General features: G+C 40.4%; 2 protein-coding genes across 4 annotated transcripts; one reads left to right on the top strand and one right to left on the bottom strand.

The window, feature by feature from the left end:
* Positions 1–67: 67 nt before the first annotated feature.
* On the top strand, positions 68–23,030 carry capn1a (calpain 1, (mu/I) large subunit a). Of its 2 annotated transcripts, XM_063191900.1 has the most exons (23): positions 99–160; positions 3,657–3,685; positions 4,671–4,920; positions 6,806–6,875; positions 7,846–7,964; positions 8,380–8,513; positions 9,012–9,180; positions 9,753–9,836; positions 10,006–10,091; positions 15,058–15,123; positions 15,311–15,471; positions 16,671–16,840; positions 17,525–17,536; positions 18,807–19,018; positions 19,887–19,926; positions 20,041–20,103; positions 20,288–20,345; positions 20,467–20,531; positions 20,664–20,732; positions 20,842–20,920; positions 21,391–21,504; positions 21,846–21,904; positions 22,030–23,030. In XM_063191900.1, exons 3-23 carry the CDS (start codon positions 4,672–4,674, stop codon positions 22,054–22,056), a joined length of 2,106 nt encoding a protein of 701 aa, XP_063047970.1. In that variant the 5' UTR covers positions 99–160; positions 3,657–3,685; position 4,671; the 3' UTR covers positions 22,057–23,030. The 2 variants fall into 2 exon arrangements, with proteins under 2 accessions (XP_063047972.1, XP_063047970.1); XM_063191902.1 differs by lacking the exon at positions 3,657–3,685 and having other exon boundaries at positions 68–160.
* Positions 23,031–24,050: 1,020 nt separating this feature from the next.
* mrpl14 (mitochondrial ribosomal protein L14) lies at positions 24,051–25,791 on the bottom strand. Of its 2 annotated transcripts, none has more exons than XM_063190862.1 (3): positions 25,682–25,791; positions 25,367–25,439; positions 24,051–24,571 (listed from the first exon to the last, which is right to left on the bottom strand). In XM_063190862.1, the coding sequence occupies exons 2-3, from the start codon at positions 25,432–25,434 to the stop codon at positions 24,205–24,207; spliced, it is 435 nt and encodes a 144-aa protein (XP_063046932.1). In that variant the 5' UTR covers positions 25,435–25,439; positions 25,682–25,791; the 3' UTR covers positions 24,051–24,204. The 2 variants fall into 2 exon arrangements, with proteins under 2 accessions (XP_063046932.1, XP_063046934.1); XM_063190864.1 differs by having other exon boundaries at positions 25,591–25,683.
* Between the last annotated feature and the right edge of the window lie 441 nt (positions 25,792–26,232).

Below are 26,232 nucleotides of genomic sequence, written 5' to 3'. Positions count from 1 at the left end.
CCTTTGCCCCGCCCCCTTGGGTTGGGCTTTACTGCAGCGCTCTGCAAGTGTGCGGTGGTACGCTATCCATACTTAAATCCGACCTGAGATTTAACAGCTTTAACACCAAAACATATTCGACGAGGCTGACTGAAAGGTTTTGCGGGGACCTTTCAAAGCGGTGAGTTTTGGCGTGTGTCGTGTAAAGAGCGCTTGATACGTGACGGGTTTGCAGTTGAAAGGAATGGCATAATTTGAGTGAAACCAGGCGGTCCAATGTTAGCTGTGAAATGAGAGTAGCCTACCTACGGCCGCCTGGCTGGACGGCCTGTTCCAAAATCACTACATTTGGTCAGTAGTAGCCGTCTTACAACTTGCGGTTTGTTTTAAGCAAACGGCTAAAAGTAGGCTACTGAGATTTTTTTTGTCGGTGCGCCAAACTGTCATTTCAGTTTTGCAGTAGGCTATGATTCTGTTGGGGATACATTGTGCACCTGCCGTCCAATTAGAACTTGTACACTGAACGCTTGTACACTGAACGCTAGCCTTGTACACTTGTAGGCTATGCTGGAATGTACACTGTAACCATTTGTACACATAGTAAAAAGTTGTAGTGGGCAATATGAAACAAAAATGTAACACATCTGTGCTACTTAACACCTTCACTGACTACTGTATTAACTGTACTAATGCTACTGTAGAATTTTATAAAGAAAATAATTCATGCCCAACATGTGTTAAAAGCATGCCAGAAGCTTGCTGGCTTGAATTCCACAGTGTGAATTCCACTACTATTGTCTTTCATACTGTAGTGAAAGTGGGTTACATGGTGGTGTTGTTGCCAAGGCAGTAGGGGCGGGTGTTCTTTGCATCAGTGGGGCCCTGGACCTGTCCTGATGAGGTCAGGACATGGACATGATGCCGGTCCTGGGTGAATAGTTGAAGCTTATGGCCCTATGTGGCTGTCACAACATTGCTTAGACTGAATGTATCAGCAGTTCCCCATCCTTTTCTCTGTTGAACACCCACACACCCCCATGCCCACAGCACAGGGCCAGTCAATAACACTGATCGGCATTCTAACTCTGTCAGCAGCCCCAGTTTCTGTGAGGTGGCCACTCTTGGTTATTCTGAGATGTCTAAAGAATGTGATACAGCAGAAAAACTGTGGAAGTACATTCTATCCAAATGTCAATGCAACCTGCATAAAGAGACGTCACCTTTTGTGCGGTCACAGTGTCTTAACGGCTGAACCCCCTGCAAAGTCCCTATGGCAACCTTTTCTTTAAGTGTGGCTAAAGATGTGGTAGGAAACCCTATGAAAGACCAACATGGGGAAGACAGCTGTTGCATATTAACGACACTGCCGTCTACCATTTCTGTGTGTTTCTGTGTTTGTGAGTGTGCATTTCATACATACTAATAGGCCAGTGAGTTACAGGTGGTATTAGATTGTGGAATGAAACGCAGTGATTCTGTGTGCTTTGCTGACCATGTACTAACATTCTTTTATTTCGAGCTGCTCAGTGCCATCCAAGTCACATATACAGTAGTTAGGAAGGTCTTTCGCATGTTGTGGAAATAAGTTCAATACTTTACACTGCAAAGAAAGTTCTAAAATTACATTACATTACATCAATGATTCTCAAAGTGTGGTCCAGGGACCAGCTCAGGCGGTCCACGAGGGGATTTCTATTTTTCCAAGACAAGCTATCAGTAGGCCATATTTGTAACATCATTACAAATCTAAACATAGCTGAAGTTGTCATAATTGTCACCACAATAAGACAGCCTTGTAATATGAATAAAAAGTAGATCTGCATCAAAATTAACAGTGTCAAATTAGCACCCGTCAACTGTCAATTCAGTTGACAGGTGGTCCCTGAACATTTTTGCGGCGGGACAAAGTGGTCCTCGGTCTTAAAAAGTTTGAGAAACACTGCATCACATTTAGCTGATGCCTTTATCCAAAACGACTTACAGTTATTTACATAGTATCGGCAGCAGTATGGGGTGTGCCTTCCTCAAGGGTGGGATTGGAACCTGCAACCCTCTGATCTAAAGCCCATCTCCTATCCTTAACCATTAGGCCACTACTACCCCACCTACAATAATTTTCAATACATAGCATAACTGGCAGCATCATGTTGGATAAGTGAACTACATCTCATAAGTCTGGTTTATTCAAGGTGCATCACTGAAACTGAAGCAAAGCTTTGGTATGCCTCACATGCCAACCACGAAAAAGGCACAACAAAGCTGTATTAAAACCTGTGTCGGTTGGGCCCCAAAGTGCCTGATTTCACGTGAAATGACCGTGAAGCAAAGCTTTGGTATGCCTCTCATGCCAACCACGATTGGGTTGCCACTCATTCCTAAACACATACTTGATACGCCTGATGATATGTCAACCATGACTGCATTCCCACTCCTTCCTGACTCCTCAATTGATGTCTGTCTGCACCTGGTCAATAGCTAGTGTGCTGTGCACTAATGATGACATAACAGGCTGTCCAGATGAAGTGGGGCCTTCATTTCATAAAACGATGCTGTAAGCCGATGTCTCAATGGCTCAATGATGGTAATGTAATTTAATGAATGGGAGAGGCTGTGTCTCGACTGTTGCATCTCCATTAAGGCTGGTAGCAGGCCAGTGCTTCACTCCACTCTCGTGGTCTTTCTAAGATCATCAATATCACAATGAAGTCCTGCTCGTCTGATAAATAAGGAGTCCACTGGACAGACAGTGGGTATGGTCACCAAAGTGCTCGAAACTGAGACAATGCAGTTTAAAACTCCTCTAGCTTGAGAAAAAGATCAATCATTCAAATAGTTACTTTTGGGAAAAAAAATTGGTTTCAAAGAAACTACCAATAGGGGGGGTGACTTTTTTTAATTTATTTTTTTACATTTTTACATTTTTCAAATTTCTCCAATAGACTGTCTGTGTGGGTGTATGATTTGATTGGCGTTCTTCAGGAGCCATCTGCCAGAATGGGCATTACAAGATGCTATATATTCTGGCCTAATGCAAATTAGTGTTACACAAGGCACTGTATTAGGTTGTAACCCCATTATAACCCCTCGTGATCTTGTCTGTGTTGTGTTTCCCCCTCATAACAATGGCCAGAGATGTGGGACGGTGTGGGACTACTTCAGCAGTTTGCTACTGACCTGGTGCATATACGTACTGTTACAGTGCTGGGGTTCCTCGCACGGCAGGATAGGTTCATAATGCATTCAGCATGCACTGGCTGCATTGTGAATTGTTTGCTTTCATATCGGGGGGGGGGGCTTGCATGCAGAGGTGCTGGTGATGGGTATGTCTATGGGGGGTGGTGGTGGTTGATGCAACACTTATAATGAATAAGTGTGACGTCGGTTGGCCCCCAAAATTTCCAATGGTGCCCCACTGCTCGCATGGATCCAGGCAGTCTGATCTAGAAAGAGATCAGTGACATTAAGTCAATACTTGAGGCGGTGCCAACTGCTTCTAGATTTTCAAGAACTCCCATCTGACCTTGGGAGAATCAGCCTGTTTCTGCTGTGGCTGATGAGATGGTAGTTCCGTCATCAATATATAGTTTCAAATGTGTGTATTTTTGTCATAGTGTAAAAATCAGTACCTGTGGTGACAGAGTTACTGTGACTCATGTGATGCCTTTTCCTTTTTCAAGCTCCTCACAGCTTCCCCAGAAATACTCAGGTACCATATTTTTTTTCATGCCTCTTGTGTTCTACTTTTATGTTCTCACTCCTTGTTTATTGCATCACTCACAACTTGTTAGATTTAAACTCTATATACACCCTTTACCAGGAACTTTCTTTCAATGATTTTCATTATTTCTTACAATGCTTTTCCTTTCAATGTTCAACTACACTGCAAAACATGGCAGCCAGTTAAACGTAAAAAAGTAAGTTGCCCTGCTGCCTCAAGTTTGTAAGTTAATGCAACTTCAGAAAGCCTCCAGTTAAGTCTTGAGTTGAGTTAACTTACAAACTTAAGACAGCAGGGCAACTCACCTTTTAACTGGCTTGCAAGGTTTTACAGTGTAGAACTACAATCTCTTCTATGTTCAGATCATTTTCTACCTTATTGTTTGTTATTGTCCTATATGGGCTTTGTTTGTATCCGTTTCCATTCAAACTGTGCTGCTAGAGGGATTCATGGCTGTGACACATGTGCTCTTCACTAGCTGCTAGGGTGGGTGTGAATGCCACCCCACTGAGTAACCAAGGGAATGTATACAGCGTCCCAGAGCCACACACACACACACACACACACACACTCACTCACTCACTCACTCACTCACTCACTCACTCACTCACTCACTCTCTCTCTCTCTCTCTCTCTCTCTCTCTCTCTCTCTCTCTCTCTCTCTCTCTCTCTCTCTCTCTCTCTCTCTCTCTCTCTCTCTCTCTCTCTCTCTCTCTCTCTCTGTATCTCTCTCTCTCTGTCTCTCTCTCACACACACACACACAGCTGACAGTCTAGCCTCAACGCCCTTTTGCCTGTGTGTGTGTGCTGCTCTGTGCTGCTCTTTGCTTTGCCACCCCATCCACCACAGTGCCTGGAAGGCTATTTATACTCCCAGTGTGTCCACACCTCACCACACAGAGAGAGCTAAGAGCTAAGCTAAGTGGTAACATCAGCCCCCCTTTTGCCTGTCGTATATTTTTATCTGCCCCAGTATGTTCGGTTACGGAGGGATCTCGGCAAGCATCTGCTCGGACCGGCTGAAGGCGGAGGGCATGGGTTCTTCTAACGAGCAGGCGGTACACTTCCAGAACCAGGACTATGAGGCGCTGCGGCAGGAGTGCCTGGAGAACGGGTGCCTCTTCGAAGACCCCTGCTTCCCCGCAGAGCCGCCCACGCTGGGCTTCAAGGAGCTGGCGCCCCACTCCTCCAAGACGCGCGACGTGGAGTGGATGAGGCCCACGGTGAGGGATGGGGATGGGGAGGCGGGGAGATGTGGTGGGGTGGGGTGGGCTGGGTGAGTGGGTGAGAGAGACAGACAGACAGACAGACAGACAGACAGACAGACAGACAGACAGACAGACAGACAGACAGACAGACAGACAGACAGACAGAGGCTTGGGCAGAAAAGATGAGCGAGAGAGAGAGAGTTTGGGCAGAGAAGAGAGGAGAATGAGAGAGCGGTTTGGGTAGAGAAGAGAGGAGAATGAGAGAGAGAGAGTTGAGGTAAGGGAAGAGAGAAGGGTTTTGTTTGGATGACCCATAAAGGGACGTTTTCTCAAAGCATTGAACCAACAATGCAGTGTTTGGTTTCAAAACAATCTACACCTGTTGCTTAACAATTACTTAAACACACCTACCAATCATGCACTTTGCATGGATCATTAGAGTCCATCTCTGAGAATTGACCTGCATGTATAAAGAGTCCGTGTGAGTAAAGTGGGCGGTGGTGAAAACTGCATTGAGGAGAAGGGGATTTGTTTGGATGACCCACAAATGGGATTATTGTCATAGCATTGCACCAACACCGCCTGGAGACAAGTTCTGCTGTTCTAGTGTTTCATTTCAAAACAATCCACACCTGTTGCTTAACAGTCCGAAAGAAACACCAACCGATCATGCTACAATTGTACTGCTGCTCCATAACTATTAGTACACTCATGTCTCAATGGTAGACAGTTTAAAAAAATATACAGTACATATTTTTGATAACAGAATCTATGGAAAGTCCCCTAAGAAACATCATACTATGTTAGCTGGCCGTCATATTGTTTCATACTGTACCACACATGAGCAACTAGCATGACAGTAATCCTTTGCAGAATGTTGTGCTGCTGTTTGTGTGAACAGTAAACAGTGCGCACAAGTCACCATGTTCTCCACCAGTTGCTACAGTATGTGTTTCACTCACAGCGCTGTATCTAGGAAGTCTGGGAAGTTTGTGGACACACATCCAGTGCAGTCATTGGCCTGACGACGAACAGACAGACACATGCCTGTTGGGTTAGTCACAGGAGGAGGCCCTCCCAGCATGCTGTGTGAACGTGACAGCGGGCAGAGCGTAGAGGGGAACATTCCATTATCCTAACTGCCATCCTCGACCTGTGCTTGTGGCCTCGCACCTCACGTGACGCCTCTGTGGAGAAAACGAAACAGCTTCCCCACTGCCAACCTAGACACAACAACTTTTCCCATCCCAATTGCAAATGAGAAAATTACATTTTGAATTGTGCTTTTGCAAGATATTGAATTAAACTTCTGTTGTAAATGATGTCTTGCGACGTCTGGTGGAGGCCACAAGCACAAGGGAGTGAGGATAATGGAAGGCACCCTAGCCCTCCCTAGCCTGCTCTGTCTGCAGCCCGCTACAGCTGTTGGCGCTATGCAGCACCCCCGTCAGTCTAGTGCTCAGCTGCTGCTCTCCCCCAACGCCAGTCTAGTGCTCAGCTGCTGCTCTCTCCCAACGCCAGTCTAGTGCTCAGCCGCTGCCCTCTCTGCTATCCACCATTTACAACGACAACATAAAACGCCTACGTACATCATAGTGAAGATAAGAAGGACAAAATACTTCTCAAAGCTGAACAATAGGTTTCTCCGTTTGCAGTTGCATTTTTAGACAACCTTTAGGGAAATCACCGCACCACTTCTCTCTATTGTTGAGCTTCTCAACAAAACTTCATGTTCATAGACTGACTTCTCCAGTCTGAGCAATTTGTTTCCCGTTCAGATTTATGGAGGATATTTGACATGAGTATTTGAATTAGTGCCAAATGATGACAGTTTTACTTTGATTGGTGTTAGCGGAGCAATAAATAATCATTTATTAAAATCTTTTTATCGTTCCCTTAGGAACTGACAGATGACCCTCAGTTCATTCTGGGTGGAGCCACCAGGACAGACATCTGCCAGGGAGCGCTTGGTGAGCTCAACCTCTTTCTCATCCGCAGCCAGGGACGATGATCTATACTATGTGTCTGTTTCCCACCAGAACTATCTGTCTCAACATTTCCACATAATGTGTTTTGCACAACTACTCCCATGGAACATGTTAGGACTGGTAGTACTGTAACAACACCCTATGCTGAAATGGAGATAGTGAGATGAGATGCGTTGCCAGAGTGTCCTCCTCTGCAGTATGTTGTGAGTCAGAGTGGAGAGCAGTGTTTGAATAGCTGCCCAGGGTGGGACAAGCGGAGTAATGAGTCACTCTGGCAGTTTCCCCACGGATCACTCACTTTGTACTTTAGAGGTAGGTTGGGCACATGGGGCAAGTAGAGTAGACAGGGGTGCTGGCAGGGGGGGCAAAGGGGACAGTTGTCCTAGGCCCAGGGAGAGAGGGGCCTCAAAAATGTGGTCCTCATTACATTGTATCTATTGGGCTGAGGGGCCCTTTCAGATGACTTTGTCCTGAGCCCGGGCAAAGCTGTCATCGGCCCTGAGACTAGGTAGGGCACTAGTGCAGATACTATCATCAGGTCACATGAGAATTATTGATTCGCTTCATAGAGTGACTCTATGCCATTCCTCCCCAGAGTTCTTGATAACGGCTGCTTTATATCTCATTTTGGTCTTATAAGACCACACTGGCTTTGCAGTGTTGCTGAAAAATTACCTGTGTGTGGAAATTTCCTTTTAGTGTGGCAGATTCCTCAGGATGGTCTAAACAGGGAAGGCTCAGTGCTGCTCTGACACACAGGCCTCTCTGTAGGCCTCAGTTAAGCTTCCCTAGTTGGCTTCAACCATTTTATACGCCCCCTTGTGGACATTTCTGGTAATGCATAGTCATTAGGGAGTAAGATTATTATTATACATAAAGCACGGTGGTGGACGGGTGGTCTGTTTACCTCTCTTTGTTTATTTCTCTGATTGTCTTTTTTCTACTACCTAAGGTGACTGTTGGCTTTTGGCTGCCATCGCTTCCCTTACTCTCAACGAGACGCTGCTTCATAGAGTGGTACCGCACGGCCAGAGCTTTCAGGAGGACTATGCTGGAATTTTCCACTTTCAGGTACCTGGGCCCGCATCTCAAAGCAGCATCGTGCTGTACAGAGGGAGCTCTCACATGTAGTGGTTGTTTTTACCAGATAATTTTGTGTTCTGGTGAGCTGCATTTAGGTTTTTCAAACTATTTTGTAGCTGAATATGTGAAAAATATGTTCCGAGTCTAAGTCTAGGGGATAAGAAGAGCACTCGAATGTCCATTCTATGTTTAACCTATCTCTGTGTTTAATGTTTAGTTATGCTCACCCCTTTGGTTCTAATTATGTTACTGAAAATGTGAAGCATGTCCAGGAAACAAGAATTTTGTTCTATACATGTAGGGAAATGAGATGAACTCTAGAATGTGCCTGTTACGTCCCTCATTTAAATGTTTACTTGTGTTTGTGTGTAATTATTTTGTTCTTCTTATTTAACCCCTTCAGTTCTGGCAGTTTGGAGAGTGGACGGACGTGGTCATCGATGACCGGCTCCCAGTGAAGGACGGCGAGCTGATGTTTGTGCACTCCGCCGAGGGCAATGAGTTCTGGAGTGCGCTGCTGGAGAAGGCCTATGCCAAGTAGGAGCTCCCTATGTGTTACACCCAGTGTTGCCAATTTGGGCGGTTTCCCACCCAATTTGGGCAGCTTAGGATAGCCGTCTGAGGGTAAAAAAAGGGCATTTGGTCGGGTTTTTCTGCAGATTTATGGCCATAGAAATCAATGGAATTTGGTTCAAAGTGGGTGGGATTTAGTGCTTCCAGGCATTTTGAGCATGTTTTGTGCTTGAAATCATCAATCACATCTGCTAACCGGCATAGTGTATTCTCTAAAGATGGTGAAATTGCTGGACAATATGAAGGAGAAATCGAATTTAAACGTCAGCATACCACATGAAAGGCTAGTGAGAGACGTTTGGTCCAAAACCATCACTAACTCCAGTGTAGAATGCACTGTAGACTGCAGTCACTGGCCAACAAGATTATTTCAAACAAGCCATGATGGGGTTTATGGTGATAATAATTATCATACCATACTGTAATGACGATGAGAGTGATGGTTGTTTTCTGTATTGACAGGCTGAACGGCTCGTATGAGGCCCTGTCTGGAGGCTCCACCACTGAAGGGTTTGAGGACTTCACTGGAGGCGTGTCGGAGATGTATGAGCTGAGGAAGGCTCCGCGGGACCTGTATCGCATCATCGGCAAAGCCCTGGAGAGGGGCTCATTGCTGGGCTGCTCCATTGATGTGAGTGCTTGATGTGAGACATTTTTGGGGATCTGGGTAAACATGAATGAAAGTCACACAGGGAGAGTTTCAAGGATAATAGGGGTATATTTCAGTATCCCAACTCAACCTGTGCCTGTGGACTCGCGTTTCGCTGATGCCCAGCCTCCATGAAGAAAACAATACATTTTCCCCGCTGTTAGCCTAGCAACAAGAATATTTGGGGGGCCTTTTGCCCATTCAACATCCTTATTGCAAAAGAGAATAAGAGATATTGAATTAAACTTCTGTCGTCTTGCAACGTCATCACGAGGCCACAAGCACATGGATTACACCTTTTTAATGTACCTTAATTTGCTCAGTATGCCATCTGAGTTCACAGTATGCCATCTGTTAATCATGTTCAATTGAAGTCTTTGGAATTCAACACCTATGAATGATGTGTGTCTCCTTTTCACGAATTGAGACCCTCGTCTGAGACATGTCTTCGTTAGTTACATACAGCATATGCACATGAATGCTGCAAAAGTAAAAAGTATGCAAAATGGCTCAACAGTGTACACAATGATTTGTTGCATGTTTGTGCCCTGCAGATCACCAGTGCCTTTGACATGGAAGCTGTAACCTTCAAGAAGTTGGTGAAGGGCCATGCTTACTCAGTCACCGCCCTCAAAGAGGTAGCAGACATATTAAACTTAAGCGTGCATAGCTTACATTATAATAATGTGGTAATGACTGCAGGATAGCATATATTTTCTGCTTTTTTATGGTATTGTACTTCATCAATTACATGAATACAGTGTAACATGGATGTTTTTTTGCTATTTCCTGCTTTTTCTCTGGCAGGTGGACTTCAGAGGAAGCATGGAGAGGTTGATCCGTGTGAGGAACCCATGGGGTCAGGTGGAGTGGACTGGAGCCTGGAGTGACAAGTGAGTATGAGGACCAATCCCTCTGTGAGGGCCTCCGCACACTGGTTCCGACAAAGTGCGGAGCACCGCTCTGCCAATGTTAAGTTCCACAGTTTTCAACGCAACCCGCACACCGGTGCCAATGTCTGTGCGGATGTCGGCTGCTCACCACCACCATCAAATTTAAAGTATTCACTATGACTGGAAAAATTTCACTTTTCATACATGAAAAGGGGGATCCCAAGTAAAAAAAAAGTGTACTTAATATATACTTAATAAGTACGTTTTATTGTATTTAAAGTGTACTTCAAAAGTGTGTATTTAAAGAATGTTATTTTGGGACAACTTATAGTATACTTAAATGTACTTGAAATATAATTAAGTAGAGCTTAAACACATTTTAAGTTGACTTTTTTGTACTAAAATTAAACTTTGTATAAGTGTACTTAATATACTAAAAATATATTTAACTTTAAGTACATTATAAGTATACTAACCAAGTCACTTTAAAATGTGTTTAATGTGTATTTTAGCATGCGGATAAGTGCATTTTAAGTACATTAGAAATCTATTTTAACGTCAGGAGAAAGTACTTTATAGTATACTGCAGAAGTACATACTTAAGTTGTGTTATTTTGGGACAACTTATAGTATACTTAAATACACTTGAAATATAATTAAGTAGAGCTTAATCACATTTTAAGTTGACTTTTTTGTACTAAAATCAAACTTTGTACAAGTGTACTTAGTATACTAAAAACATACTTAATTTTAAGTACATTATAAGTATACTAACCAAATCACTTTAAAATGTGTTTAACGTGAACTTTAGCATGTGGATAAGTGCATTTTAAGTACATTAGAAATCTATTTTAACGTCATGAGAAAGTACTTTATAGTATACTGCAGAAGTACATACTTAAGTTGTGTTATTTTGGGACAACTTATAGTATACTTAAATACACTTGAAATATAATTAAGTAGAGCTTAATCACATTTTAAGTTGACTTTTTTGTACTAAAATCAAACTTTGTACAAGTGTACTTAATATACTAAAAATATATTTAACTTTAAGTACATTATAAGTATACTAACCAAGTCACTTTAAAATGTGTTTAATGTGAACTTTAGCATGCGGATAAGCACATTTTAAGTACATTAGAAATCTATTTCAAAGGTCATGAGAAAGTACTTTATAGTATACTGCAGAAGTACATACTTAAGTTGTGTTATTTTGGGACAACTTATAGTATACTTAAATACACTTGAAATATAATTAAGTAGAGTTTAATCACATTTTAAGTTGACTTTTTTGTACTAAAATCAAACTTTGTACAAGTGTACTTAATATACTAAAAACATACTTACTTTAAGTACATTTCAAATATATTCACAAAAATCGCTTTAAGTACATTTTAAGTGTATTGACTCTAAATGTATTTTAAGTATACTACAAGTAGATTTTACTTTAAGCACATTTCAAATATATTTATTTTAAGTACACTTTAAATATATTTCAAAAGTATATGAAAAAAACATTAATGTAATCCTCAGTTACTCATTTCCATTGTACATTGTCTTGTTCAGAACCATCAGCCATTCACATGAACCTTCCTTTCACCTTCACTTCAGACAACAACCACTGCCTCAACCAGGATTCGAACCCACAATTCACTGAACCACAGACCTGCACTCTAACCACTAGACCACAACTACCTGTTCTTTGACTGGCACAATTACGTTCTTGAAGTAATAGTCTTGAGTAGTACACTTTAAGTATACTTTTATATACTTAATTATAATACTTAGAAATCATTGGTGGTGGTATGCTTTTATCGAATTAAAGACACTTTTACATGTTTAATTTGTGCACCAAAAAGTACACTTAAAGTGCACTTAATACACTAATAACCCAACTTAAGTACAGACTTCAGCATTGTGCTTAAACGTTTAAGGTAAGGCCTTACATGCTTTTTAAAGATCTGTTTGTGCTCTTCAATATGGTGTTTTTTACCATGAAAATACATTAACAAAATGGAAGGTGGAAGGTTATTTAATGTTACAAAGCATAATGAATAAATAAGCCTAGGTTAAAATACACTAAAATGATGGTTTAAAAAAGTACCCAGGTGAAAAAAGTGTACTTAATATACTTAATAAGTATGTATTTTTGTATTTAAAATATACTTCAAAAGTGTGTATTTAAAGAATGTTATTTTTGGACAACTTATACTTAAATACACTTGAAATATGATTATGTAGAGCTTTTAACACACATTTTAAGTTGACTTTTTTGGTACTAAAAATCAAACTTTGTACAAGTGTACGTAATATACTAAAATCATACTTAACTTTAAGTACGTTTCAAATAGTCTTTTTCTAATACCAAACTTTAGCACATTACTTTTAAAATACAAATACACTTAAAATACACTTAAAATATACTACACTAACAGTATGTTTCAAATACAACACTTCAGCACATTACTTTAAAAAATACAAATACACTTAAAATACACTTGAAGTGGTTCAAGACAACAAGAAAAATAACATAAAATCTTTATAAGTGAGTACATTTCATTAAAGACAATTAATATTAGTGTCAAAAAGGCAATATAGCAAGTATGCAAAAAAATATGCATATTTGTAAAGGTCGTAAAATAAAGTTTAGGTATATATAACTGATAATGTATATTTTTCTAACACTATGTTTGAGTACATTTTTTTAGAACAAAGTTTAATACATTAAACTAGCAGTACATTTTCTAATACCATACATTACTATAATGGTGTACTGTGTATGATTTTTTGTAATTTATTTCCAAAATTCATGCTGGAAAAAGGGGAGTCATTCATCATCATCATAAATTGTTCATGTTCCAGATATAGACATTTTTTTGCTAGGAAAATGACTGTACTTTGGCCAGTAATTAGTTTATTTATTTTGTAAATATAGTTACAATACATTTAAATACACAACACTAATAGTGTATTTTCTAAAAAACAATCTTTAGCACATTACTTTAAAAATACAAATGTACTTAAAATACATTTAAATACAATACACTAATAGTGTATTTTATAACACTACACTTTAACACATTACTTTTAAAATATAAATGTACTTAAAATAGACTTAAAATATAATATACTAATAGTATATTTAACAATACCACACTTAAGCACATTACTTTAAAAATACAAATGTACTTACAATACATTTAAATACAATACACTAATAGTGTATTTTTTAATAAAACACTTTAGCACATTACTTTTAAAATACAAATGTACTTAAAATAAATTTAAATAGAATATACTAATAGTATATTTAACAATACCACACTTTTAGCACATTACTTTAAAAAATACAAATGTATTTACAATACATTTAAAATACAATACACTAATAGTGTATTTTATAATACTACACTTTAACACATTACTTTTAAAATACAAATGTACTTAAAATAGACTTAAAATTGAATATACTAAAAGTATATTTAACAGTACCACACTTAAGCACATTACTTTAAAAATACAAATGTACTTACAATGCATTTAAATACAATACACTAATAGTGTATTTTATAATACTACATTTAAGTACATAACTTTTAAAATACAAAGATACTTAAAATACACTTAAAATATAATACACTAATAGTATACTTTATAATGCTACACTTTAGCACATTACTTTTAAAATACAAATGTACTTAAAATACATTTAAATAGAATATACTAATAGTATATTTAACAATACCACACTTTAGCACATTACTTTAAAAATACAAATGTATTTACAATACATTTAAATACAATACACTAATAGTGTATTTTATAATACTACACTTTAACACATTACTTTTAAAATACAAATGTACTTAAAATAGACTTAAAATTGAATATACTAAAAGTATATTTAACAGTACCACACTTAAGCACATTACTTTAAAAATACAAATGTACTTACAATACATTTAAATACAATACACTAATAGTGTATTTTATAATACTACATTTAAGTACATAACTTTTAAAATACAAAGATACTTAAAATACACTTAAAATATAATACACTAATAGTATACTTTATAATGCTACACTTTAGCACATTACTTTTAAAATACAAATGTACTTACAATATATATACATTAATAGTGTACTTTATAATACTACACTTAAGTACATAACTTTTAAAATGCAAAGATACTTAAAATACACTTAAAGTATAATACACTAATAGTATACTTTATAATGCTACACTTTAGCACATTACTTTTAAAATACAAATAGACTTGAAATACATTTAAAATATAATACACTAATAGTATATTTGACAATACTACACTTAGCACATTACTTTTAAAATACAAATATACTTAAAATACATTTAAAGTACAATACACTAACAGTATATTTGATAAAACTATATTTAAGTACATAACTTTAATAATACAAATTATTTTAAAATATATTTAAAATACACTTAACTATAAGTATATTTTTAAATACCATACTTAAGTACTGTACTTGATAAGTAGAGTGTACTTAAAATATACTTTCAGAAAATTAAATATATTTAAAGTACACTTAAGTACACATTTTTTTGACCTGGGATCTTCTCCATGGTCCGCCATTTTGAATTTCCAGAAATAGCCATTTTTAGCTGCAACAATGACTGTCAGTGAACCTTACTAGAAAATATTAGTTGATTACTTTGTAAACTTTCATGAAAAGATCAAATTTGGCAATAGGCAGCCCACTTTCAATGAGCAGCATTGTTGCAGTACCTTTTTTGACCAAAGTCCCTGCCATTTTGTAAGTTGTTCAGTATCGACAGTCAAATCAAGTATTGCTATTGGTCAGTCAAAGATGCCTGCAGCCAACTGATATTGCCACATGACAATTACTTTTCAGGACAATAGCAACACTTTTTATGTGTTGTTGTATCCACCTAAACCTCAGTTGTTGTTTTTTTCAGCTCATCTGAATGGGATGAGATTGACCCATCTGAAAGAGAGGACCTCTTGGAAGATGGAGAGTTTTGGTAAAGTACTTCTCTTAAGAAAGAATCCATGCCTGGTCGTAATTTTTTTTTTCTTCAGCTTGTTTTGTAACTGGACTTCAACCCAATGACTTCGACGCAATGTCTATAAATAAATAAATACATACAGTACAGCGCATTCTCAGCGTGCTCCATAACTTCCCCAAACTGTGCGTGCCTTTCCTCCCAGGATGTCTTTTAATGAGTTCCTGCGGCAGTTCTCTCGGCTGGAGATCTGCAACCTGACGCCGGATGCGCTGAGCGGGGAGGGCATGAGCCACTGGAACACCATCAAGTTCCACGGCTCCTGGAGACGAGGCAGCACCGCGGGCGGATGCAGGAACCACCCCAGTGAGGCAACACACGCACGCAGACACACACATGCACGCACGCACGCACGCACACACACAGCACCGCGGGGGGATGCAGGAACCACCCCAGTGAGGCCACACACACACACACACACACACACACACACACAGCACCGCGGGGGGATGCAGGAACCACCCCAGTGAGGCCACACACGCACACGCAAACAGACACGCACGCACGCACACACACACACACACACACACACACACACACACACACACACACACACACACACACACACACACACAGGCAGCACTGCAGGGGATTGCAGGAACCACCCCAGAGAGGTAGCGCACGCCAACAGGCATTACATATTACACTTCCATACTGTATTACATAAACTTGTAGAATGAGAGGAAAAGAATGTTGATGTGACCTGGGCCTTAGCATCCTTATGGGAGGTTGTACCTACTGTAACATTCATATGCTATGCTACCAGGTACATCGGTTTCTAAACCCAGTAATCCCATTCATTAATCCCCCCTGCCCCAATTTACAGACCACACAAGGCATACCTGCATATCCAGCTGCACTGCACCTCTACAATAATTGAAATATGTTATGAGTTATTGTGTACATATTACTGCAAAGCACAATATTGTTACAATGTTGACAATACTGTTGATGTGAAAGGTGGAGGACAATCAGTTGTTTGGACAAAATGACCTAGAGGTGGAGTCAAAAAGCTATCTTCTTAGTACTGAATAAATAATTAAAAAACGCTAAAAAGGGACTGTTTTCTGAACGGCTCTTTTGAAAGGAACGAGCCAGTATGATCTTCTGGATCCTGTCAAAAATGCGTAAATCTCATTAATCATCTCTACCCTGCACACACTCTCTGTCATTGTCTCTCTGTGTGTGCATTCCAATATGCAAACTTGCTTCCTCCACTTGTGCTTGTGGCCTCACCCTGCCTCCTGGCCCATCCTCCGTGGATAAAACAATACAGTTTCCCAGCTGTCAGCCTAACCACAACAACTTTTGGGGGACTGTTTTTCATTCACCATCCCAATTGCAAATGAGAAAAAGACTTTACAATTGAGCTTTTGTAAGATATTGAAATATAATGCTGTTGTCAGTGATGTCATCATGACGTATTACTTCCTGGTACGAGGCCACAAGCACAAGTGGAGGAAGCAAGGTCGCATATTGGAACGTACCCTCTCTCTCTCCACCAGATACGTTCTGGATCAACCCGCAGTATAAGATCACGCTGCTGGAGGAGGACGATGACCCCGAGGACGAGGAGGTGGCCTGCAGCTTCCTGGTGGCTCTGATGCAGAAGGACCGCCGCCGCCACCGCAAACAGGGCCAGGACATGCACACCATCGGCTTCGCCATCTACGAGGTGAGGTGACTCTCTCGCCGCACTCAAGTGGGATGGCTATGTTATGCTGCTCACATTCCTGGCTGGGGCCTATACTACAAAGCTGGTTCAGGATAAGTTAAAGGGACACTGTGTGAGATTTTTAGTTGTTTATTTCCAGAATTCATGCTGCCCATTCACTAATGTTACCTTTTTCATGAATACTTACCACCACCATCAAATTCTAAGTATTCATTATGACTGGAAAAATTGCACTTTTCATACATGAAAAGGGGGATCTTCTCCATGGTCCGCCATTTTGAATTTCCAATAATAGCCATTTTTAGCTGCAAAAATGACTCTACTTGGATCTTACTAGGAAATATTTGTTTATTACTTAGTAAACTTTCATGTAAAGATCAAATTTGGCAATAGACAGCCCAGTTTCAATGAGCAGCATAGTTGCAGTACCTTTTTTGACCCTTTCCTGCACAGTGTCCCTTTAAGGTTAAGTTAAGAGGTAATACAAGAGCTTTTCTTCGAAAATGAGGACTCCAGGCTCTTCTATTACATGATTTACCTCTTAACTCAAACTTAACTTATCCTGAACCAGCTTTGTAGTATAGGCCCCTGCGCTGATCTGAATGTAGTAATTATTAATAGTTTACTTTTATTTTATTTAATTATTTGTGTTAAATTTGTCGTTGTGTTTTTTCTGTTCTACAGATTCCAGAGGAGGTATGGACTGCTTACAGCTGCTTGTGTAACATCATCTGGCTCGTGTGCATCATCAGACATGTCCTCATCAGGCACAGATTACCAATCATCAAGAGATGTAATGGATGAAGTTGGGGTTATGTGTAATCATAAAAGGGTTAACAGAGATCAGTGGTCCCATCCCCCAAACTTAATCGATCTTGTACATAACTCTGATTGGTCGACTAGTGGTTTGGAACAGAGCTGCCCCAGCCAACTGCAGTATGCCAATGTACACTAATATGTCTCTAAAACACCTGTACTGTTATCCGCATCCGCTGCTGCCCGTGTATAGAGCCCTTGCCCCACCATCCCAGGCTTACCTGCATGGGTGCCGCGAGGGGGGGAAAGGTGTTACAGATTCTAAGGGCCCGGCAGCACTGACAGGGCCCTGGAAGGATGCTGATAACATAATTTGTCATTTTGTGGGCCCAAACTTTGAATCTTTCATGGGGCTCAACATTTTTAGTGGGGCCCCTGCTTACCTGATCATACTTAAGGTATGGAGTGAGGAGTCCACACATTTAAAATTGCACACTGAAGACCGTGGTCGAAACGCAATCCTGCCATGGAATAAAACATCAAGAAAAAAAGGATTTTAAGTGGGCTGACTCCTCGCTCTTCAAGCCTTCAGTCAACCTTTGTCCACAATTCTCACCCTTATCTGAACATATTCCTACAGCAGGGGTGGGGAACCTTTTTCATTTGAGGGGCCACTTCAAATTCATCCGAGGGCCATAAAAGTCCTCCGAGGGCCGTACGATGAGCACAAACCAGGATTTTCCCCTGCACTTTAGGCCTATATTGAAGGCAGCCACCTTCAAAACAGACCCCACCTTATCTAGGTCCCCTGAATATAACGTAATTGTATAGCAAATGTATTTTCTAAGATTCCATTACAAAATATGTCATATTTCATGTGAAGCTGCATAACATTGTAAAATTGAAAGAAAAATGTCTGCACACTTAAATCCCCTTTGTGTTCTTTTTAATAATAGGCCAAGCTTTCGGTCTACTGACCTTCCTCAGGGCTCCTTTTCTTTCAATTTTACACAGTTTTTGTTTATGTTTGGCACCTTTTAATCGAGAGTGCGGCGTGATCCGGCTAAACACAAGCTGCATAACATTAAAATTACATCGGGGGCCGGATAAAACGACCTCAAGGGCCGCAAATGGCCCTCGAGACATAGGTTCCCCACCCCTGTCCCATACAGCATTCCTCTCCTCTCTTGTCCTCTTCCTCCTCCGCTAGTTTGCGGGCTGCCAGAACGTGCACCTGAAGAAGAACTTCTTCCTGACCCACTCGTCGGCCGCGCGCTCCGAGACCTTCATCAACCTGAGGGAGGTGAGCACGCGGCTGAGGCTGCCCCCGGGGGAGTACCTCATCGTGCCCTCCACCTTCGAGCCCAGCAAGGAGGCCGACTTTGTGCTGAGGGTCTTCACCGAGAAGCAGTCCGAGACAGAGTGAGTATCATCAGCCAGCACCTACTGAATGATTCGGGGGCAACCGGCCATTCCAACATACCGCCATTCCGACAGTATTTAGTCATTCTGAGCCATTTCGAGTCATTTGAACATTGTTGCAAGTACGTAAAGGCGCGTGAACAACGTTCTAACTCAATTGACATTTGCAACAATGTTGCTACATGAGCGGAAGTGGAGAGAGTGACAGCGCAATTACAGGATTAGTGTATAATTTAGTGTCTAATTTTGTCACGGTCCAAATGCCCTTACATGTAGGGTCTGAAAACAGTTCCTGCAAGCTGGAAAAAATGTTTGTTTTTTTTTGCAATAAAAAGTCAATGTCGGAATGTCGGAATGTCTGAATGGCGGTATGTAGGTCCACCCGTTTTTGATTTTCACATATTTGCAGTATTTCCAAGCATTATTCATGAATGTGCATTTTCTACTCAGTTTTTTTCAGTACTTAGATTTATTGGATCAGAATTATTAGCATAGCTTAGCATAATCACTGGAAGTGAATGGATTAGCAACAAGCCACAAATGATCACAGGACAGCATTAAATAGCTGTTTTGCACTCTGGTGAATTTTACATTCATTTTAAAGTACTTTGTAAGTACATTTGATGATGTTTTGTTTGCCCCCATAGACTTGCATTTCTACGCTGAATTTGACTATACTGTTAAACTAGGCAATGGAAACACATAGACGAAAATTATATGCACATTTATGAATAATGCTGGGAAATATTGCAAATATGTGAAAATCACAAAAGGGTGGACTGTTCCTTTAAAAGCTTTTTGGTTATCAGTTTGAAATGACACTGAAAATGTCGATTGTATGTTGATTGTATTTCAATGCCTTTGACAGGGAGTTGGATGACGAGATCTCAGCGGATTTAGAAGATGAGGTACTGTATGCATGCACTTTTTTTGGATGATCCTGAAAGAAAGCTTTACTATTATGTTCACCCACAAACCAATCTTAGACTGTTCCTTTGCTCATGATTTCTTGCCATGTCTAGGACATCACAGAAGATGACATTGATGATGGTTTCAAGGCCATGTTTGCACAACTGGCAGGAGCGGTTAGTCTTGTTTATTTATTATGTGCAATTCTGTACTGTAACTGTGCTGTATCTTCTATTGTACATGTAATTATACATATAAACAGAAAATCCAACATATCATCACTGAATTGTCTTTGTCTCATTAGAATGTGGTACTTGTGTCTTTATATTTTCACCCATAACGTTATTGTTATTGTTTTAGGACATGGAGATCTCTGTTCGGGAGCTCAGGACCATTCTGAACAGAGTTGTGTCAAAACGTGAGTCCTCAATGTAGATTGCCCATAACCTGAGACAGCCCCACTTCACAAGATTTGACACGTCAATATATCATAAGATGCTCCATGAGATGTTGTTTGTGTTGTTGTTGTTGTTGTTCAGACAAGGACCTTCAGACTGATGGCTTCAGCATGGAGTCATGCAGGACCATGGTCAACCTCATGGATGTATCCTTTAAATGTCGTCATATATCGTTATTCAAATATACATTCTTTTATTGATTGGCCATAATTATATTAATTGTGTGTTTGATGCAGTTGATTTGTTTCTTGTGACCCTTGACCTGGATGTTGATGCAGAAAGATGGCAGCGCCCGGTTAGGGTTGGTGGAGTTCCAGCTTCTCTGGAATAAAATCAGGAAGTGGTTGGTAAGAGTGACCTCCCTCACCTTCACAATCATTTACTTTTACGATAATTTACATGCCTTTTGCGTAATTCGCTCTAGGAAACAGATTAAGTATGATTTTCTTTCTTTAGGTTATTTTTAGACAGTTTGACATTGACAAATCAGGGACCATGAGCTCGTATGAGATGCGGCTGGCTGTTGAATCAGCAGGTTGGTGAACCTTGCTTCCTGGACACACACACACACACACACACACACACACACACACACACACACACACACACACACACACACACACACACACACACACACACACACACACACACACACAGAGTGCGTTACAATATGCGAACTTGCCTCCTCCGCTTGTGCTTGTGGCTCCTGGCCCCTCCTCCGTGGAGAAAATGATCAAGTTTTCTAGCTGTCAGCCTAGCCACAACAACTTTTGAGGGACTGTTTTTCATTCACCATCCCTTTGCAATTGAGCTTTTGCAAGATATTGAAATATAATGCTGTGGTCAGTGATGTCATCATGACATATCACATCCTGGTACGAGGAGACAAGCACAAGTGGAGGAGGCAAGGTTGCATATTGTAACGCACTCACACACACAAAAAATGTATAGTTTATCATGAATTTCACAAGAGCCATTCAAATATTTTCTTCCATTTTCCTTCAGGTTTTAAACTCAACAACAGACTGAACCAAGTCTTGGTTGCTCGATATGCAGAGAATGAGGTCATCGACTTTGATAACTTCATCTGTTGCCTTGTAAAGCTGGAAGCCATGTTCCGTAAGTACTTTAGCAGTTCATTCTAATGATTATTTCCATCTTGTTTACAATATAGACATGCACTGCTACAGTATAGTTACTTATTTCTTATCGCTAATATAGATATAATTACTTATTTCTACATAATTAATGATCTTATGCTATACTTATCTTATTTACTTATATTATACTTACCGGTAAATAAAAAAGGTACTTGCATTATAATTCGGTAATATATATTTCTCTATTTTACCAAGTTTGTGAAACCAACTGTGCTGTGTTGACTTGCCACCATGTCATCATGCCCCTGTCTAAGTGATCCATTGGATGAGACTTGCCTGCCTACTAATTGTCTTTTGTAGGCTCCTTCCGGGATTTGGACAAAGAAGGAAGCGGGGTGGCCGAAATGAATCTAACTGAGGTAGATAACCCCCCTTTCTTAAAAAAAACCCAAAAAAATAAAAATAATTTTTTACACTTAACCATGCCCATGGTCTAAATTGTGGACCTCATATTTTAAACTCCCATTTCTCTTTGTTGAAACAGTGGCTCTACATGACCATGTGCGGTTGAAGATGGACCAGCCCTCCTGGGATGAGGAACAAGCTAAATTCAGAAACCCAGAGTTGCCTGCAAAGCCAATAACCCCCTCACTGTATAATCCCCCCAACCTTACCTCAGCACAGTGCCTACCAATGTCTTACTGGCCACGAATAACCACATGTCCTAACAGCTCTGGTGATAGCTGGTCAATAGTTGGAAAGAAGTTGGTCGATAGGATTGTTTTGGCTGTGTTATTGTAAGGTATAGCCCTGCTTTTGCTGTTAGCTTGAATAGCAAATCAATGTTGGAAAAAAATAACAACCCTGAAGTCCTACAAGTACTGTAGGATGATGAGGAGCAGTACAAGTGATGTCGCAGTGTCTTAAAACTGGTTTGCATGGTCTTGGTGAAAAGGAGTGTGCACGGTTGTTTTTATTCTATGCACTGTAAATGCTTTTTAGTTGCACCGTTAAAGTATAGATTTTAACAACCACACAGACGTATTTTATTAACAGATTTTGTTAGACTTGCGTCAGTTGAAGAACCGTTGTACTTTTGTTGCTTTTCTTTTTGGTATAAGCTGACACTGTTTTTTACCGTTCACTGTGTATTAACAAATTTTAAGTTTTGACACAACAGTACGACAGTCAAAATTCCTCATTTACATGAAGTTATGTCACAGATTGCCATTTTGTTAAATGACTGAAGAGATACAGTAGTAGGCTACAACTCATGCAGCCTACAAATAAAATACAGCCATTAGACAGCAGGGGGCAGTAGCTGTCTGTGGATCTGGTACTACTGATTTTGCCCAACAGCTGATATGAGACACAGTTGTTAATTATGCCTCTGCTGCAAGATTTCAAAATACTGCGGACACATTCTTACTATAGATTGTTACTTAAGTACGCCTAATGTTTTATGAAGTAAACGGTTGGCACGAAAACAGAAACTTATCTGAATGTAACTTGAAAAAGGCATTAAAGGATTGACTGAAAGAATAATTCTGAAGCCCCTCTCATCACTGGCCTTTCACTTGTGAAATGACATTGTCAAACTCCACATTACATTACATTACATTGCACTTAGCTGACGCTTTCATTTTTATTAAAAGCGACTTACAGTTATTATTTTTCAGGGTATTGGTTACTGTCCCAGGAGCAATGTGGGGTTAGGTGCCTTGCTCAAGGGCACTTCAGCCATGGATGGAGATGTAGGGAGAGGTCAGGGGGGGATTTGAATCTGCAACCCCTAGATAGAAAGACCAAGGGTGCATCCCAATATGTGACCTTGCCTCCTCCACTTGCCTCCTCCACTTGCTTCTCGTCATGATGACATCACTGACAACAGCATTATATTTCAATATCTTGCAAAAGCTCAATTGTAAAGTCTTTTTCTCATTTGCAATTGGGATGGTGAATGAAAAACAGTCCCTCAAAAGTTGTTGTGCCGAGGCTGACAGCTGGGAAACTTTATCGTTTTCTCCACGGAGGAGGGGCCAGGAGGCGGGACGAGGAGACAAGCACAAGTGGAGGAGGCAAGGACACATATTGGGATGCACCCCAACTCTCTAACCACTAGGCCACGGCTGCCCTAACCACTAGGCCACGGCTGTACAGGCTCTGTAGAGCAGTGTTTCCCAACCGTTTTCTTCAGGGACCCATGTTTTTACCATTGTACGCTTTGGTGAAACAACCACGCGAGTGCCCGCAGGAGAGGGAGTCACATGATACCCCCTGTTTCCTGCAACAACTCATTTTAGTTATTTGGTCAAATATAGAATAAATGTTTAATGTAGCATTACATACTTTTGCTTCTATGCATATATTTGTTAAATAAATGCTTTGTCATTTATTCAACATGGGCTATATATGGTATTTAAAATGAAACCCCTTAAAATCAAGAAGGCTTCGCGACCCTCTGTGGATCTTTGGTGAACCATAGGTTGGGTCCCGAGTCGACCCATAGGTTGGGAACAACTGCTGTGGAGGACTGTGGAGATGGTTCACATTTATAAGACAAGATGTCATCATGTGTATTTATTTCTTGTTACAGTAAAAATGGCAAATTTCACATAAATTATTAAAGGACCTCATCACACAGATTTGTCATCCCAGCTGGTGGGCTTCAATCTATACCCAAATAAGTCAGCATCCGCTCAACACACAGTCCATCTTGCTACACAAACTTCTGTGCTATAGCTAATAACTTTGAATAGTCTCCTTCCATTTTGCGTAAATGTGTGGGGATGGGCACTTTGATTCTTGTTCCTGTAGGATTCCCATTGTCCTCAATCAAAACAACATTGTTGGAATCAAATCGAGGAGTCATTCTTGCACCAGGCATCTTGTGTCCCACAATGAGGGCCTTCTTCTTCTGTCCTTTGATCGCCAACAGGACTCGGTCACCAACCTTGCCTACCCCGTTCTTGTTGTACACATGGATGACTCGAGGTGCACGATGGTATGGCGTATTCCCGAGAGCACTGTTGTCCACAACTCTTACCCGGGTCATCTTCTGAATAGCTGCAGCGGCAGCTGACAAGCTGATGCAGAGAGAAGAGTAGAGGAACTTAATCGAAAGCCCACACAAAGCCTTCTATTCTAATACAGATAGCCCACACAGACAGACAAACGCACCACTCTTCATACATGCAAGCATGAACTGACCTTGCTGGGAAAAAGGGAACCTTAACACATTATGTAATGGCCAACTACAACGGCACAAGTGCCCTACCTTACACAACAGTGCAATAGATAGTGGCATCATGCATTATACTAACCCACGCCAACAACAGTTGGTGTTGGATATGTTCAGAATGACAACCGTCCTGGCTATAATGTGCACAGTGTTGGGCAGTAATGCATTACAAAAGTAAATCATTACTTTCTGCTGCTATGCAGTAATGTAAGGCAATACGGGGCAAAATCTGTAATATTTACTTAGTTACAATGCTAAATAACTGAAGTTACAATGCATTACAATGACCTGGATTTTAGCGATATTCAGTGTGGTGGGTCAGAGAGAAGCTATTCCTGAATCTGCTAGTTTTTAGTCTGCATGCTGCCAAAAACACCTCCTGGATGGGAGGTGAAAAAGTCATGACTCAGAGCTTGATTTACACTGCAACAAATAGCCAGATCCATATTTAGGCCTACAGTTCTTTTGGCGAAAGTAACTAAACTAATGCAAAAGTAGTGCAATGCCTTATATTTTAAATATATTAATATTGTAGTGTAAGAGATTGTTTTGAAAAGTCAGTAACATGTAATCAGTAATGCATTACAGTTTTTGAGTAACTTACCCAACACTGAATAATGTGCATGTTTTCGTTACTTACCTAAAAGCTCTGTGTTGAGCCCCTGTTGCAAGTTCACAAAGCACCGTTCCAATACATTTTAATGCCATGGTACCTGTAAGATGGAGCAAACAAGGCACTTGAAATAAATGTGCAACCTTTTAACATTTCGGCTAACTAGCTAACGCATCGCTAGTACTGGCTTTACATGCTATACAAGTAAAACAGGCTGTGTAACAGACGGGGTATATACAATGTTTATATACTTCGTTGGGTAGCGTAAATTTGTAGCAGGAGTAAGTGTCTTGAAAGTCCGATTGCAATAAGCAAATATGGCAAAATCGGAGTGGAACATACCTCACTTCAAAGCTTCATGCCTTGCCAATGTCAGATGACGTAATATTTCAGCGACAGCGCAGCAGCTAGAAATTGCGCTCCTGCTCCATGTAGAGCTCTACCACTACCTGACTTTTGCTTTTATTTTTCGTTATCGTGTAGTTTCGTACCAGATAAGTGACTGATAAGTGTCCTAAATAGTGGTTAGTGGTGAATTAACGAAAGCAACGTTTGCAATGCAGTTGGTGATACAAGAAAAACATGTACATTCATTGAATGCCCTCAAAATCAGGGAACAATACCAATGCACCTATTCTCATAATTGTCTTGCAACTCATCCCTTGTTGAATAAACGATGCAAGTAATTTGGCAGTCAAATGCCAAAAACGAAATTCTTCCTTTGCATTCTTCAGATGTTTTCATTTCCATTTTCCATCACCATCCCTGAATTACCCATTTTCACCACAGGAGGGCAGATAACTTCCGGAACATTCCTCGTATGAGAACTGACGTTCGTTCATCTCTATCAGAGCCATCTAATAACAGAGTTGCGCAAACCGGGGACCAGGAAG

The sequence above is a fragment of the Engraulis encrasicolus genome, chromosome 24 (genome assembly GCF_034702125.1).
Source record: "Engraulis encrasicolus isolate BLACKSEA-1 chromosome 24, IST_EnEncr_1.0, whole genome shotgun sequence".
In the NCBI taxonomy this organism is placed as follows: Eukaryota; Metazoa; Chordata; class Actinopteri; order Clupeiformes; family Engraulidae; genus Engraulis; species Engraulis encrasicolus.
This window is presented reverse-complemented; position numbering and strand designations above follow the sequence as displayed.

Bases quoted from the DNA above. Each gene is read 5' to 3' on its own strand.
- capn1a (XM_063191902.1), top strand. From the start codon at position 4,672: ATGTTCGGTTACGGAGGGATCTCGGCAAGCATCTGCTCGGACCGGCTG. The intron at 20,346-20,466 runs GTGAGTCCTCAA...GTTGTTGTTCAG, and splicing joins GAACAGAGTTGTGTCAAAAC to ACAAGGACCTTCAGACTGAT. The intron at 20,532-20,663 runs GTATCCTTTAAA...ATGTTGATGCAG, and splicing joins CCATGGTCAACCTCATGGAT to AAAGATGGCAGCGCCCGGTT.
- mrpl14 (XM_063190862.1), bottom strand. From the start codon at position 25,434: ATGGCATTAAAATGTATTGGAACGGTGCTTTGTGAACTTGCAACAGGG. The intron at 24,572-25,366 runs GTAAGTAACGAA...TCTCTGCATCAG, and splicing joins GCTCAACACAGAGCTTTTAG to CTTGTCAGCTGCCGCTGCAG.